Below are 13,243 nucleotides of genomic sequence, written 5' to 3' on the forward strand. Positions count from 1 at the left end.
CAGTCACCGGGACCCACCCTCTCCGCTGCGGGCGCGCTCAAGCCAGCCGAGGCGGTGGCGGAGAGCAGACGGGGCCAGGCGCAGCCTCGCGTCGGGCCGCAGGCCGGCCCAGCGCGGCTCCTCCTCGCCGCGGGCGGGGCTGCCCTCGGTGCCGCCCCGCGGCCGCGGCTCCGCGAAGCTCGGAGCGCCGGGGACTGGCGAGCCAGGGCGGCGGGTGGAGCCCGAGCAGCGCGGCGGCGGCCAATCGCGCCGCGCCGGGGGAGGAGCCCCAAAGGGGGAAAAAGAAAGTGCGGCGGAAAGTAAGAGGCTCATTGGGGGAGGACTGGCCGGATCGGGGTCCCCGGGCTCCGCTTTGAGCAGACTCACCGAAAGAAGCAGTGCCGGGCGACCCTGCACCCATCCCCACTGGTTCGCTGCACCCACTCTGCTTCCCAAGAAAGGTGAGTCTCTCGCTGTCGTGAGGGCTCGGAGGAATCACCTACCCACAGAATCTCAGGGTGGAAGGACTCCTGAAAATCGTCTCCTTCAACCCTCTTATTTTCCAGAAGGACAAACTGTGGCACAGAGCGAGGCAGCGACTGGGATAGATCACACAGCTAGTTACTGCTGTGGTCGGGACTCGAACCCAACTGTCCAGAGCCCCCTCTTTGCTTTGTGGAGATTTAGGTACCGCAGTTTGGGGACGGCTGCGCGTTGCTGCACCCCACTTCCAGCCCTTTGAGGGATCTCTGTTGGTGTACCCCCGCCTGGGTTTCTCCAGGGCGCTGCTGTGAGCGGGGAGGAAAGAAGAGGGCAGCGTGTCCCAGCGTGTCTCATGCCGCTCCCAGCCAGGAGCTGTGACAGCCTGGGGAAAGGCTGCTTGCAGCTTCGCTCCGTCCTCCCCTGACCCGCTTTCTCAGAAAGATGCCCCTGCCGAGGGTGTCTGGCAGGCTCCTGGGGAGGCGGTGGCCAGGGGAGGGACGCTGGGGCGCCGATGACTTGGGTTGGTACTCGCAGCTGTCTCCTAGATCCGGGAGGAAGCTGGTGGTCCTGTAGGGGATAGGATGCCCCACGGTTAGGAACAGCTGGCTTTACGGAGCCGTGGCCCCTGTCAGTTCAGAGTGCTGGGAGGGAACAAGGAAGCGGAGTTGAAGAGAAAAATCACAAACATAAAAGCAAACTTACGCCGTTTCATTTAAGAACCAGTCCCCAGCCTGTCTTCCCTCCACCTCCGGTGCTGAAATTGAGTCCCACCGCGCCTCTGGAAGCGCTTTTGCTGCTGTGTTCCACCGATCTTGGGTTAGCTACCAGCGAGGAGGAGGATTTACCTGGTTTTGATTCTAGCTCTGCCGAGTATTAGCTGTGTGAACTTGGTCGGGCAAGTTATCCAGTCTTTCTGGTACTCAGTTTCCCCCCACCCCCGGCCGCAACATGGAGATTATGAAGATCACAATGAGCCCTGAGGGTAGTTGGGAGGATGAAATGGGATAATTCAAATAGTATGTTTAGCGCAGTGGCTGGCCTGGCATCTGGTTAATTTGAGATTGATGGCCACTATTGTAAATATTGTTATACACTAACCCCGGAGACGGTGGATTTTCAGAAAGGTAGATTTCATACTACCTTAAAGTGACTTTTTTTTTTTTTTTAATCTGGAATGCCGCGGCGTTTTCTTATTTGGAGTTTGAACAGCTTTTATAGAAAGTGTTTTTTTGTGTGCTGTCTTTATGTGACTTTGATCATGGATGCTTGAGTTGGAATATAAAATTAATGTTTCTCAGTGATGCCAAGCCCCCTCGGTTTTAGGCCAAGCCCCTCAGGTCTATGAAGCTCTGGTCTGAGGCATCCTTTATTGGCAAAGAGGGTCTTGAATTTGATGAAAAGTAGCAAGACAAGAGAAGTTCAAGTTCCTTCAATGTTACAGACTGGGCTAAGCCTTGTATTCCTGCTGTCTTAGGTCAGACAAGCAACTTTATGTTTTCTTTAGTAGAGGAAAACAGCAACACGGTTCTCATGTACTTCTTTGGGATTATGCCGTGATGTTGCTAAATTAAGTCCCTCTGGACAGACTTACCTTATTTAAACATAAATACTACACATCCCTAGTCTAGTCTTAATTATTGTTATTTTTAAAATGAAATAGCTCCCCTCATATATCCCCACCAGGCTCATGAAAATTGATTTTATTCTGATTGACTTCATGCAGTTATTTACTACTGTCTCCTGGCTATGCCGTAAGTCCCCGAATTGAGTGTTTAGCATTTATAGTTGGCTGCCTGCTTCCCAGTCCCTCCCATTTGCGTGGGGTATTGATGAGTGCATAGGAGGGGGTGTGATACATCTTGAGGGCAGGGGAGAACTTGGTGGTGCCTCTGAAGGTACCTCCTGCACCAAGCATTTGTAGGGGATGGGATCACTTGCTTCCATCAGCCTGTTCCGTGTGCATGCATTGTGATGAGCTGGCCAGGATACATCTGAACGCGTGCCTGAGAAATAGGGGTCTTGTGGGCAAAAGGAAAATGTTAAAAATAAGGTCAGAACAAGGGGATGGAAGGGAGATTGGAAGGTAATTTTTTTTTTTTTTTTTTTGGTTCCAGTTCTTTAAAGAAAGGATACCCAGTTATACCTTTCCTCCTTATCCGGATTATTTGTTACAAAATTCATACATACATATGTAGAGAACTTTAAAATTTCCAAAGCGTATTCCATATATATTATCTTTCTTGCTACTTGCAATAGCCCTGAGAGAAGGACATGGCAGGCATATTAATGGTGGAAGGAGCTTAGGTTTTGTGATCAAATTCAAATTTCAGCCCTAATTCCTTGCAGCTAGGTCATACTGAGCGATGTATTTCACCATTTAGAGCTTTTGTTTTATCCAATTCTAAAATGGAAAAGAAAAACCCCAAGGATTCATGTGACGATAAAATTAAGTGGAATGATATAAAGTATATGTAGTGAATAGTTGCTCATTAAATGATATCTCTTCTTAGCTGGTCTCAATTTTATAGAGGAAGAGACTGGGTGAGACTCAGAGAAAGGGGAGGTTGCTAAGAGTCACACGGTTATTACGTTTCATCCCTGGGAGTACAGTTCACACCTTGTAATTTCTAGTTAAGGGCTTTTCCCCGTCACACCCCGTCACCTCTCCAGTGAGTTCTTTAACAACTTACCTCAGTTAAGTTGACCTTATTGGGCTGGTGATTGCAGGGTATGCTTTCTGTCCCAAAGAGGAAATTTCCTTGCTGAGGGAACAATCCGTAAGCGTGCTCTGTAGAGGTGAGCGGGGCCAGCTCTCAGCGGAGGAAGTTCGAAAGCCCTGCTCTCTAAAGGCAACCTTCCTACTCTCCTGCGTTTGATGTAATGCACCTTCCATTCCTAAGAGGAGGGGGACTGTGAAGACATAAAGTTCAGAATTGTATCATGTATTTCTTCCTGTTCTGAGTGGTTTCTTCTCTCTGTCATCCTTGTGCTAATTCATAGGGTAGTAAGAAGATTGAGCAACAAATGTCATGAGTGACCATAGCGTTCTTCACTTCTCTCACTAATGCTGTGGGTAGAGGATGTAATGGAGAGCAGTAGGCAAGGCCGCATTTGCAGAAAAGACCACTCGCTGCTTGCTGGCAGTGCTGATCCCTGGTCTGGAGCCCCAGTCCTCCCTGTGGAAACCGATGGCTGCAGGCTTATATAGGAAAATGAACAGATCTGTTTCTGGCCCAGGCAATGGGGCCATTTATCCGTTGAGACTCCCCACAGGCCATCAGGTTTCTCTGCTTTGCAGCAGGCAGACAGGCTTGCAAATGCAGTTCTGGGAGAAACATTTTGCTCCTTGCTTTTGGCATTTGGAAGCATATGTTTGCTTTTGCCAAAAGGTACCCAGTTAGCATCATCTTACCTGGCACTGTTAGAAAAGCAGAATGTGGCTGGAGGAAATCAGAGGAAGAAGCAGAAGAGAAAAAAAATAAAGGTTATCTCCAGCACACACAGTTTCATTTGTTGCTCAACTTTGTCAGGGCTTCTGCTGGTGACACAGATGTAGGATCTGGTGAGTCACTGTCGCCTTGCCCGTGAAATATTAAAGAGAGCCACCTACTGTGCTCTTTGCACATTTTGGAAGTTGTTCTGTGGGAGAAATAAAAACCCCAAAGAATGGGAAAGTTACAGAACATTTGGCATCTGATATTTTGGGAGATTAATTCAGGTTAGCTGCTCATTGGCTCAGGTTTGGGTTTTTGTTTTTGTGTTCTTTTTTAGAAAGTGAGAATGCACCGAGGGGGTTGTGGCACTGATGGGGAAACCTCCCGGTAGCCCGACTTGATCTGGCACCTGGGGCAGTGTGGAGCTGTAGAGTCCGACAGGGACCTGTGGCAAGTCCGGTGAGCAGCTGTCTCTTCTGCCAGGAACGCTGATGCCTGCCCAGAAGCTGGAGTCCCTACCTCAGCACCTTATTCACAGGAGGTATTTTAAACATGAATTCTTTCTTCTGCCATTAGTTCTTTCAATTTATTAGTCTGTTAAATTGTGAAAATCAAAGTTTAATAGCTATTCCCTACTGAATTCCATTGTGGATTGTACTGTTTTATAAATACCACCTCATTCAATCCTTGCAGGGATCCTGTGTATTTTTGAGGCAACTGAGGCTCAGAGAGGTTAAGTAGGTAAGAAAGACCTGAGATTGTGTGGCCTCTGGACTAGAACTGAGGGCCTAGGCTAGGATTGACGACCCACCCATCCCCATCCTGCCATTCTGAGCCTGGTATTATCTTGCCTGTGACTGAGAAGTTGCAGGCTCTGGGCCTCAAATGGGTGGTTCTTTTGCTGCAATACGTTGTTATTTTTCTTTAAGATTCCCTTCAACTCTAAATTCTGTCTCCGTTATCTGTTTGTAGAAGTTGAGGCTAGAAAGGGAAAGGGGAATAATGAGAAAATACCCTTATGTTTTATGTCAAGGGATCTATTTTCTGGTCAAACAGAGGAGGGCAAAGGAAATCAACATTCATTGGTGCGTGCACTTCTGTCATTTCACTTAAGCATAAAAATAACTCTCAGATATATATTATTGTCTGCCTTTTACAGATGAAAGAACGGAGGCTCAGGGAGACTTACAGACTTGCTCAAGTTTAGTCAATTAGTAAGAACTAGAACTGGCCTGAGCTCAAACGCGTTTGGTCTACTGTACCGTGTTTGCTAGAAACCACGCCATCAAATCAGAAGACTTGCAGAGCTAGATTCAGGAATGTCCCCTCCCTGTGTCCTCACACCATACTGCCTCAGCAGCCGTGTCCTTTCCTCCTCTACCTTCCTACGCCTGTTGCTAGAACCCTTTCCTCACCCTTCCCAGTCTGTGGGACCCCTTGAAATGCTTATACCATCTTCTTCCTATCTCTACTGTGATTTTCAAAACTTATTTGTTTGTTTTCACCCTGGGCCAGTAATTTGTCCCTTTGTGTTCTTGTCCAAGTCCCTGATTAGCACCTAAGCAGCTGAAGAACATAGCACAGTGCCTTGTATGTAAAAAGTACAGAGTGAAGGGAATGATGGCTTCATACTGTGTCAGGTAGGCCCAGCGTTGGATTTCTCGTTTTCTCACACTTTATTATATTACTAAATATCTCAAAGGCTGTATCTACAGCTTGGAAGTAACTCTCATTTCCTTTAATGTTATGGTTACAAAATCAGAAAAATGCTAAGGAGTCACACAGACTCTAAGAAGGTTGGACATCCCTGGCTCAATGATGGAAAAAAAGACATTTTGATCCTAATAATAAAGGGTGTTTTGCAGCAAACACGGGGAAGGAAGGACTTGCTTGCATATATTGACAGCAAGGCCAGTGTCAAGTGTCATAAATTAATTACCTGAAAGAAAATAGGAAATTTCCAGGGAGGTAGGCAGCTGCAATGAACTTCGATCTCAAGATTTCTAAAAGCAATGAAGAATGAGCATCCGTCCAGCTATCATTTGATATAATTGGAATACAGCCAGGTGACCTTTTATATCTAGCTTATAACCAGGAGATGCCTGGGGTTTCTACCTGTCTGGCACATAAGTTCTTAGGATTACACTGGCTTCCTTGTTTCCCAATCAATGCTAAAGGCAACAGAAAAGAGAACCAGTCATTTTATAAACTCTGATATCTGAAAGTGTTCTTTTCATAGATAACACAGTTCCTTAAGCTAGTTATGGTTAGATGCTATATAACTGTGCCTATATAACATTCGTGAGCTTTAGCACGAGACCAGCTTCCGTGCGTGTGACTTTGCACAAGTTATTTGGTCTGTCTCTGCTTTCTTTTCTTTTCTTTTCTTTTTTAAAAGGTTTTATTTATTTATTTGAGAGAGAGAGAGAGAGTGCCCACCAGCAGCGGGGAGAGGGAGAAGCAGACTCCCCGCCGAGCAGGAAGCCTGACACACGGGGCTTGATCCCAGGACCCTGAGATCATGACCTGAGCCGAAGGCAGATGCTAAACTGACTGAGCCACCCAGGCGCCCTCTGTTTTATTTTCATCATCTGTAAAAGGGTATAATCAAACCCATTTCATCAAGCTTTTGATAGATGTCAATCATATGCCATAACATTTGTTAAGGGCCTGGTGCATGGGAATTTTAACCTTTATTATGATTAACAGCTGCAATGATATTCAATTGCATGCCCAAATTGATATTGGAATAGAAAGTACAAGACTTAGTTTCAAATTATAACAGTTTTAGTTTATGTAGAACTTTAAGCACTCAAAATGATTGTTATTATATACACATGCACACACATTCCCCTCCCCAATAATCTGAGGTAATTAAGGCACGTGTTGCGAACAACATTTATATCCTGAGTCTGAGAGGCTAAATATTGCTAAGGCCACACAACTACCACATAGCGGAACTGGGACTTGGACCCCAGCTTTCTAACTCCCAAGTTATGTGTTTTTTCCCCCTTAATGATTCAGTCCAACAGCCCCATTACTGGTTAATTGCTTTTCCTTCTCAGAGTCCTTTTTCTCATTTCTAAAATGAGAAATTTGGGCAAGGGGCTCTCCAAGGTATGCTGTTCTATGAGTCTGTGCCTTAGAGTAATGACTTGGGAGATAGCATGAAAAGCTACGAGAAGAAGTGTCTTCTTCTTTCCACAGAGGTACCCACACACCGTGGCGTGTGGGGCACCCTAAGTCCCAGATGCCCAGCAGCCTCCTTGTCCTCGGTGAGACTCACAACTAAGCGCTGCGCTGGGAGTCAGATCCACAAAGACACCTCCCGTATCCTTCAGGATGTGATTCTGCCACATTCCCATGACCTGTAACCCGTTTTTCCCCCTCAGGATCCAGGTTTGGGGGTGGGAAGAGAAAATGGATGGCTGGGTTATGCACACTAACATTTATTGTTTAGGAAATGAAAAGAGAGCCTTTTTATATAAGGCAAGCTCTGTATCACCATTAATCACCATAATCTTCTACAAAGAAATAAAGAGATAAAATATTTGGCTTTCATTTGAATTTTAGCATTATGAGTGCATATTTTCTGCTTTCTTCTTTTGAGCTAATTTAGTGCCCATGGAAGAGGCTTGGCTCTCATTGAATAAATATAGGAGTTCTTTCAACTTACAGAAATGATGGATGCTGGAGAGTGGAAATACACACTAAATAGCATTTTTCTGGAAGATTAGACTTCAGTCTCCAAATACAGAATGAAACAATGGCGGGGGTTGGGGATTGAATGGTTAGAGTGGGTAGTGAAAAGTTGGCTGGCTTTAGAGTCATTGAATCCTAGATACTGCTTGCTTAGCCTTTGCAGACTTAGTTTCCTCATTTGGGAAATGGCAATTAGCATACTCTAGCCATCTCCTAGATAGATACACATCTATATCTATATCTGCACCTGTATCTATATATTTTTATAGTTACCGAGGTTAAAGTCAGATAAAATGTTTTAAGTCCCTAGCACTTAATACCTGGCACCCACCCTCAATAAATATTCATTCCTTTCCTCATTCAGCATTGTTGTTTACCCCAAAGCCTCAGCCCTATAATGAAATTCACATGAAACCAGATGGAGAGGGGGTGTGTATTGAGTAGATGCTTCAACTGGTCTAAGGAAATTTTCCCCAATTTGACAAACAATGGGGATGGTAAGGATAGGAAATGAGTGTGATACTTACCTTAAAATATCTGGAAAGTTTTCATGTGGAGGAGGAATTAGACTGGTGGGAAATTGTGGCGCCTTTACCATCTACATCCGAATCACCTGGACAGCTTGTTAAGGAAGCAGGTAGTTAGGGCCTCTGCACTGAAGTCTCCGAATCACTGGATCAGAATTTTCTAGACCAAGAGGCAGGATATTGTAGGGATCTGGAGTCTTGTGACATGGGTTCATATTCTGGCTTCATTTGTATAATTCTGGGCAAGTGACTTAATTTCTTCATGTGAAATGAGATAAACACAATATGTAACTCATTGGATTGTTAGTGATGACTAAGTCAATTAATACAAATTAAGTTCCCAGAACAGTGACTAGCACAAGAAACCACACATTATTTCGCTCAGAGTGTAAGCCGGTCTTTAAAATACCTTGTAAGGGGGCGCCTGGGTGGCTCAGTCAGTTAAGCGTCTGCCTTCTGCTCAGGTCATGATCTCAGGGTCCTGGGATCGAGTCCCGCGTCGGGGTCCCTGCTCAGTGGGGAGCCTGCTTCTCCCTCTCCCACTCCCCCTGCTTGTGTTCCCTCTCTAGCTGTGTCTCTCTCTGTCAAATGAATAAATAAAATCTTTTAAAAAAATAAAAAAATAAAAAAAAATAAAATACCTTGTAAGGCCATGTATGATTTGCATTCTCTTTCCTCTCTGCCCCAGTCTCTCAGATAACCACGAAGCTAACTCCTTCACCTCCTTGAAGCTTTTGCTCCAATATCTTCTCAGCGAAGGCTATTTGGTTGCTTTATATGAAATTACCCCCCTTCCTGCTTTCCATCTCCATCCATGCCAGTGCTCATCTCACTGACCCACTCTTTTTCCTTTTTCCATAGCGATTGTCACCTTTATCAGCTTCCACATATTTAGTCTGTCTATTATTTATTGTCTAGTTCACTCCCTACTAGAATATAACACCCACAAGGCCAGCGACCCCGCTTCCTGCTATATCCCATGAACAGGGCCTCGAGAATAGCAGCTGCTTAATCATGAGGAAATGATGAATAAATAAATGCATAGATAGGTGTTAGTACAATTATTTGTCCTCAAGTGGTAGAAAGAAAGAGATGGAACTGGACAAGAAAATAAATTACATATGTAATATTGAAATAAAAAAACTTGATTTATACACATACATATACACACATGTATACACTAATACACATATATACGCATATTGCCTTGAGAAGGTGACATTTGAATTAAGGGAAAAGCCTGCGACGGAGCCAGGCTGGTCTGAGATCATGGTCAAGGAGGCAGGGCCCAGGTGAGAGGGGTAGAAAGACTGGGAATAATGTCCTAAGATAAACTGGGGCCACATCAGGCTTTCTTGTAGACTGTGGGAAGGAGCTGGGATTTTGTGCAAAATGCAGCAGGAGGTCACGGAAAGGATTGAAGTAGGGTGATGACCAGGTTTGATGTTTTTGGACCTCAAACAAAGAGTGAAGCAAAATGGAAGAATTTATGTATAAGAGGAGGAGTTAAACTGCTTTGATCTTTTTTTTTTTTTAAGATTTATTTATTTATTTGAGAGAGCGAGAATGAGAGAGAGCACATGAGAGGGGGGAGGGTCAGAGGGAGAAGCAGGCTCCCCGCCGAGCAGGGAGCCCGACGCGGGACTCGATCCCGGGACTCCAGGATCATGACCTGAGCCGAAGGCAGTTGCTTAACCAACTGAGCCACCCAGGCGCCCAAACTGCTTTGATCTTATATAGGGTCCTATGAACGGAGGAGAAAGACAGTTCAGTTTCATTGATGTGTCATTCGTAGACTTTCTTATTAGAATGTCTCAAAACAAACACACACACATACGCACAGACAAAATAGGCAAAACCAGATTCCTTTGCTTTTTCTCAAATGATGTCATTCTTATTTCCACATGTACTAAGTAATGGATGAAAATGTATGCATTGTTGCTCAATTCAATTCAGCTGGAAATTTTAGTTCTTGTGTAGGTGTTTTATGTAATCAGTCCCCCAAAACACTGGACCCAGAGCTATTTCCTTACAAGATTTTCAGTACCAGTTTCTGAAATCTGATGTATTGAGGAGTAAGCATATGAAAGGCAAATTTAATTCCATATAAGATCAGTTTCTTCTTTCTGGCTCTACAAATCTAAATGGTGCCTAACTCCTCAAGAAATAGAACTCCTCCATGAAGTCTTTACTGAGATATGCATATGTAGTCTCATATGCCAGGCATCTTCCTCTATTATTTCTCTTTGTAGAACAGAAAACTGAGGCTCAAAGTCACAGAGGTTAGTTAGTGGTAGAGCCAGTATTTGAACTTGGGGCAAGTGTAACCACTATACCATTCTGCCTTCTGATTGTAAGTGACCCTGAATATTTTTTCATCTCTATTTGTCCCACTTCATGGTGATTCATATGAAGGAATAGTTCAATAAATGTCTTGAATCAGCGAATTAATCCGTGACCTATTCTTTCAAGTCGTTATCATTTCATTAGCATGTAATGGTAAAAATGTGGGTTTTATTTATTTATTTTTTTAAGATTTTATTTATTTGACACAGAGAGAGAGAGAGGGAACACAAGCAGGGGGAATGGGAGAGGGAGAAGCAGGCTCTCCGCCGAGCAGGGAGCCCGATGCGGGGCTCGATCCCAGGACCCTGGGATCATGACCTGAGCCGAAGGCAGACGCTTAACGACTGAGCCACGCAGGCGCCCCAAAATGTGGGTTTTAGACTGAGACAATCCGTGTAGGGTAATGCTACTCACTGCCTCCGGGATATGGTAAATTTACTTAACATCTTTAAACTTGTGTCCTCGTTGGAGTTGTTGGCACAAGAACAGAAGCGTTGTCAGGATTAAGTATGTACATAAAGTGTTTAGCACAGTGCCTGGAACATAATTAGTCCTCAGTCCATTTGAGCTATTTTTATTATTTTTTGAACTAAAATAACCTCCCCAAACATGCTTACACTTACATACTCAGGCAGTTTTTCAGTTGTGCTTATTTTATTAACTTCTTTAAAAAATCAGAGCCAAAGACCCAGTCATATAATCAGTGATACTAATTTTGCTCCAGGACCCATTACTGTCCCTTAACCTCAGCAGAGAACTCCTGCAGGTAGAAGGGCCAGTCCTGGGGAACGATGTGGGAGCAACAATGCTGTAGGACTGCCCTGTCTGTCTCTGACACCTGACATACCTGCAGACAGCATTTCTCCCCCCGCCCATCCTTCTCCCCAGCCAGACCTGGCTTGCGGGAGTTACTTTGTATTCCAGTGATGGCTCCAGAACATTCTGGGTGGCAAAGGGAAAACAGAAGACTCAAACTTTACCCTAGATAACACTCAGTGAGACTCATTTATAGAACATGCTGCACGTTTTAGACCTCTTACTAATTCATAATCACTCACATTGATCCAGTGCTTCTTGCGTGCCAAGAGCTGTGCTGGATGCTTTATTTTTATTATCTCATTCAATCCTATAGCAACTTTATCTAAAGTTTAAATTTTAGTTTTAAACTGGGGGCAAAATGAGAGTGTTAGAGTTGCCTCCATACATGTATCGGGGAGGCTGTGATGATAAAATCAAATATTTCTTGCCTATGTTTTGTCACATTTTTCTTCCAAAGCAAACTGTGCAGGGTTGCAGCACCATTGGTCTCCGAGGACCTTCCCTGCAGTGAAGAGATGTTTGGCAGAGAAATGAGACAAAGGTTGTGTGGGGAAGGCAAGAAACTTCATTCTAGTTGACAGTTTATTTTGCCCTGGAAGAAACTAGTAACAATGAACTCAGTCCTCTTTTGTTGATTGCATTTGCTTGCTTCTTTGTAAGAAACCAATGTGGTGCTGACTTACAATGACCTTTTTTGTTTTTTCTTTGTGAGATACTTAAAAGATGTAACTTTTATCGTTGGACCCCTCCCAAGTTTGATGATTTCCTTGGAGGAAAGGTCCACACACACAGCACACATATGTACACACACAAACATGAGAACAGTGCCTGAGTCATAGTTGACACACTATCTATTTGCTGAATGAATGCATGACAAAATTAAAAAAAAACAAAAGCAAAAACAAAAAACACCCTTTTTTCCCCCCTGAGAATGGGAGTGGCTATGGAATCTTTTTAAAAAATGGTAAGATTTCAGTATGTAACTTTCTTTCAAAATTTTTGTTTTAAAAATAATTTCAGAAGGCGATTATTCTAAGATATGTGGCTTTACTTAATCTTGGTGGTTCAGGACAGCTTATTGGAGTGGACTGTAATTTCTTTAAAATTTATTGAGATGAGATCATTTACCCATGTACTAAATGGCCATAGACCAGTATACTTTTAAATTTGTGTTAATTTCATAAATTTTCTGGCCTCTCTCCCTTTCATTGTCTGCTATTTTTTTTTTCTTGCTTTCAGCATGTCTTGCTGTAGCAGCTTTCTCTCTATTCCCCATATAATTAGCTGTTTCCGCTTTACTCTAGACTAGGGAGCAGGCTGATGAGTTTTGTTAGAACTGTGTGTACGATAAAAATAAACAGGGTTGGATTTAGATTAGACAGCTCTTCTCTAAGGGAAGGGAATAGAAAGGTAAAGTCGCTACCGAATAGTCTCCATACAAGGGAGGCCATGCCATATACAGGAGCACTGGGTTTTGGTTACCTGTGGTATTAAAAAGGGACTGGTAGCACTGGTAATACATTTACTCTTTTGGGCCATAAGCATTTGCTGAGAACCTTTTGTAGGCAAGACACTAGTGAGATATGGAGGTTAAAATATAGTCACACAAACGCAACCCCTGAAGAATAAGAATTTGTAGATTCTTTTGAAAGGTAAGATATTCACAGGGGTTTGCAATCAACTCATATAGTATTTGGAAGAGTGTAAGAGTAGATAACATAACTTTAAAAGATATATGGAAAAACATGTTTGTGTTTTAAAGAGACAGCTGTGTCACTCAGGAAGGGGTTTATGAGGAACTGAGGAAGTGAGTCTTGAATTGATGGGTAGGTTTTGGACATAGACTAGAGGAGAAGAGCAGTGTACGAGTTAGGGTCCAACCAAGGAGCATGAATGAAATGGGTCGATGATATGGAATATGGGATTTATCATAGGGATTGGACCTACAATTGG

At 43.8% G+C, this 13,243-nt stretch overlaps 1 protein-coding gene across 2 annotated transcripts in view; it reads left to right on the forward strand.

The window, feature by feature from the left end:
• Positions 1-274: 274 nt before the first annotated feature.
• IL1RAP (interleukin 1 receptor accessory protein) overlaps positions 275-13,243 on the forward strand; it is a 125,355-nt gene continuing 112,386 nt past the window's right edge. The window contains exons 1-2 of one of the 2 annotated variants that reach the window (XM_034999823.1): positions 275-440; positions 4,234-4,437. In XM_034999823.1, the coding sequence (XP_034855714.1) occupies positions 4,388-4,437 (50 nt within the window). In that variant the 5' untranslated portion in view covers positions 275-440; positions 4,234-4,387. The remainder of the gene's footprint in view (positions 441-4,233; positions 4,438-13,243) is intronic. The other variant, XM_034999824.1, reaches the window with a different exon arrangement.

Source organism: Mirounga leonina, unplaced genomic scaffold (assembly GCF_011800145.1).
Source record: "Mirounga leonina isolate KUSES-001 unplaced genomic scaffold, KU_Mleo_1.0 Mir_115, whole genome shotgun sequence".
NCBI classification, from domain to species: domain Eukaryota; kingdom Metazoa; phylum Chordata; class Mammalia; order Carnivora; family Phocidae; genus Mirounga; species Mirounga leonina.